This window comes from Thalia democratica, chromosome 5, assembly GCF_965202585.1.
Source record: "Thalia democratica chromosome 5, ktThaDemo2.hap1.1, whole genome shotgun sequence".
Lineage (NCBI taxonomy): Eukaryota > Metazoa > Chordata > Thaliacea > Salpida > Salpidae > Thalia > Thalia democratica.
Window position 1 is genome coordinate 34,707,045 of NC_139169.1, and position 3,020 is coordinate 34,710,064.

A 3,020-nucleotide genomic window follows, 5' to 3' on the forward strand; every position below is an offset into this window, starting at 1 on the left:
TTAATTAAATTACTGATCAACTGTTTTATATATGTATTTATGAGATGTGAATATTTAATTAATTTTTGCTCAATTATGCTAATTAGTGTTAATTGAATTTTTTTTATATAACCTCTAACTACTTATTTACTCAAAATTTAGTCTTAGAATTAGTTGCTAACAAAAGTAATATCAAATCGTAGGCCGAAATCGATTTTTTTGTTGTTTGCTTTATTAAAAGATGTTTTTGAATGAATGTTGTCTTAGATTTTTGTACGATATATGTAATACAAAAATTTATAAACACAAAGTTCTACAATTATAAGTGTTCTTTAAGTGTTTGAACGTCACAATCTTAAATACAAAAATAGGTCTTACTGGTAACTTAGAGTATTAAATTGTTATGTGCTTCTTGCACGATCTTATTGCTGGACTAAGCACAATATAATACAATGGTGCAAATGAACATCAAGATCTTATAAAATAAAAATAATAAAAAAATTCTTATAATCATTTAGTGTGCCTCTCGCACGGTCTTATAACTTAACTGAGCACAATACACAATATAAAATTTTAAGTAAAAATGCTTTATTTGTTATGTTTTAAATATAACTTTGGTTTTTTTCACAGAAACTAATAACAATGTTTTTTAAATAAATGGTTAGTAGAATTAATTAAAATCAGTCTATACTAAATTTAAGTTACTAGATAAATCAATCGTTTGTTTACTAAATCTTTCTAAATTTGAAAAACTTGAAGTAATCATTTAGCTGGTACCTACTTTGCACAATAAATTTAGGTTTCAACTTAAAAAAGGAGACACTTTAGCAAGAAACTTTACTCAATAAAACTCAGTTCGTCCTTCATCGACTTCTCCAGCTGATGAGCCTCCAAAGCGCTTTCCAGGATGGCGATCTTCTTCAGCAATTCCTCCCTCTTCCTTCCCACCTCCTCGATCTTCCCTTTCACTCTCCTCGACGCCTCCTTCAGACCCTCCACCGCCCTCCCCTCCATCTCGTCGAAGTTCGTGTGAAACTCGTTCACCTCCCGGCTGCTCTCGCTTTCCAGCAAGCTCCTCATCAGGTTGGTGGGTTCGGGGAAGACCATCTCGTCGCAGGTCTCAATGGCGACGGTGCTCGCGTCCACCCTCAAGTTGTCCTCGGAGGGGAACAGGTTGACGCGGTGCCAGAAGGTCACCGGGGTCGCCTCAGAGCACCTGAAGCACACCCTGACGTGGATGTCGAACTCGCCCCACCCGGTCTCGGTCACGTGATACGGGGGCCGGTGGAACACCCTGACCGGGTTCCGGAAGCTCTTGTCGAACTTGAACTCGACGCTCTTGATGAAAGTTGAAAGGTCCTCCTTGTAGTAGGGTCTGAAGAAGAAGGTCCACCGGTGCGTGTGCGCCCTCCCCCCCAACACGTGCTTTTCTTTCTTCAGCTTGGTGGCGCTGTTGCCGTACACCACGCACTTGACTATCTGCTCCTTTTTGGTGACTTTTATTGCTGGCATTTTATAAAAGTCTAATTTTTATAAAAATTCAGTAATTATGGCGATCTGAATTGTATTAGTTTCATCAATAAATTAACTAGGTAAGTGTAAATGGGGGCTTAGCTGCCACAACTTAAGGCTTTTTGTCTTCGTTAATTTAATTTACAGTATAGTTTATAGAATTATAGATAATCTTTGTATTTGAAATAAAAATAATGACAATTGTTTTTTTTTGTAAATACAAGTATATAGCTAAACGTAGCAATCTTGAAAAAATTACAAAAACTAAGAATAATTTAGAGGCGACGTGTAATGACGTCAAAAGAGACTCAGAGCAACTTAAACCATCTTGAATGCTTTAGTTATTTTGTATTAAAAAATGCAGTAACAATAAAACTTTTAAAGTAAATGGAATGTTAAGTGTATGTTATAAAGGTATTCAACGCTTCCATGTTTCTTGATTTATGTACATGTACTTTGTACATTAGAGTGCATCTGTTGCCCCTAAAAAAATCAAAAAAGTGTGTTCAATAAGTGATAATATATGTATTCAAGACAGTTTTTGTTTCTCTGTATACCTTAAGACTGTTCTATTGTCGCACTAATAAACTACAACTATAAACAATTGCTATTAGATAACCACAAAATACTTACATCTTTTCTAAAAAGCTTAACTTGTTGAGCTTAAAAAATATACATGTCACTACATTTCTAATGTTTTATTATTTTGCCTAAATTTTTGCTTTTTAAATGAGAAAATGCTGAATTGCTACTATTTTTCACTTGAATGTAAAAAGTATACATAGAAGATGTTTATAAATTCAATGTATGTTACAGCTTTTAATAGTTAACAACCAAAAAAACTTTTATTTGAACATTTTCATCAAAATTAGGTTTTAAAAAGGTAAAATTGTTGTTTTTATTTAAATTTATATTGTAGTAAATATAAAAGGCACATTTTGTTTTACTAAATTTTACTTCTAGCTACTTAATTAGACAAAAAAATAAAAATTTTGAAAACAATTTAACGTAAAGAAACATAAAGATACTGTTGTTATAGTTTTTCAACAGACTATAAACTTTAAAATACAACATTTTTAACAAATATATAGTCATACACACAAATTAAGTTAAAGCTAAACATATAAGAAACATCTTTGATTAGATTTATTATGATACAACATTAAATAAATATTTATAAATTGAAGCTAGAGTTAATTATTCTTTTGTAAAAAATTCGTATAATATCAAATCAAACAAAATATATTTTTAAAAATTAATTCAATTAATTTTTTTGTTGATCTTCATAAAAAAGTTTAATATAAAACATAAGTCGTTCAGCCTTTAAAACAACGTGATGAAAAACTAAAGTTTAAAAGATCTACAATTCTGCAAATAAGTTGTTTAAAAAAACTCATTGAAATCTTAAAATTTTAAATCAAAAAAATTAAAATTTATACTTGAACTTATTTTTTTTGTGTAAATAACTATAAATTTTTACATTTATTAATAAATGTTGACCACAAAATTTCCTATATGATTAAAATTAA

General features: G+C 30.6%; 1 protein-coding gene across 1 annotated transcript; it reads right to left on the reverse strand.

The window, feature by feature from the left end:
- Positions 1 to 816: 816 nt before the first annotated feature.
- Positions 817 to 1,491, reverse strand: LOC145836444 (YEATS domain-containing protein 4-like). The gene has a single exon (XM_082944242.1). The coding sequence runs from the start codon at positions 1,489 to 1,491 to the stop codon at positions 817 to 819; it is 675 nt and encodes a 224-aa protein (XP_082800368.1).
- Positions 1,492 to 3,020: the final 1,529 nt, after the last annotated feature.

Coding starts and splice junctions, on each gene's coding strand:
- LOC145836444 (XM_082944242.1), bottom strand. CDS start 1,491: ATGCCAGCAATAAAAGTCACCAAAAAGGAGCAGATAGTCAAGTGCGTG.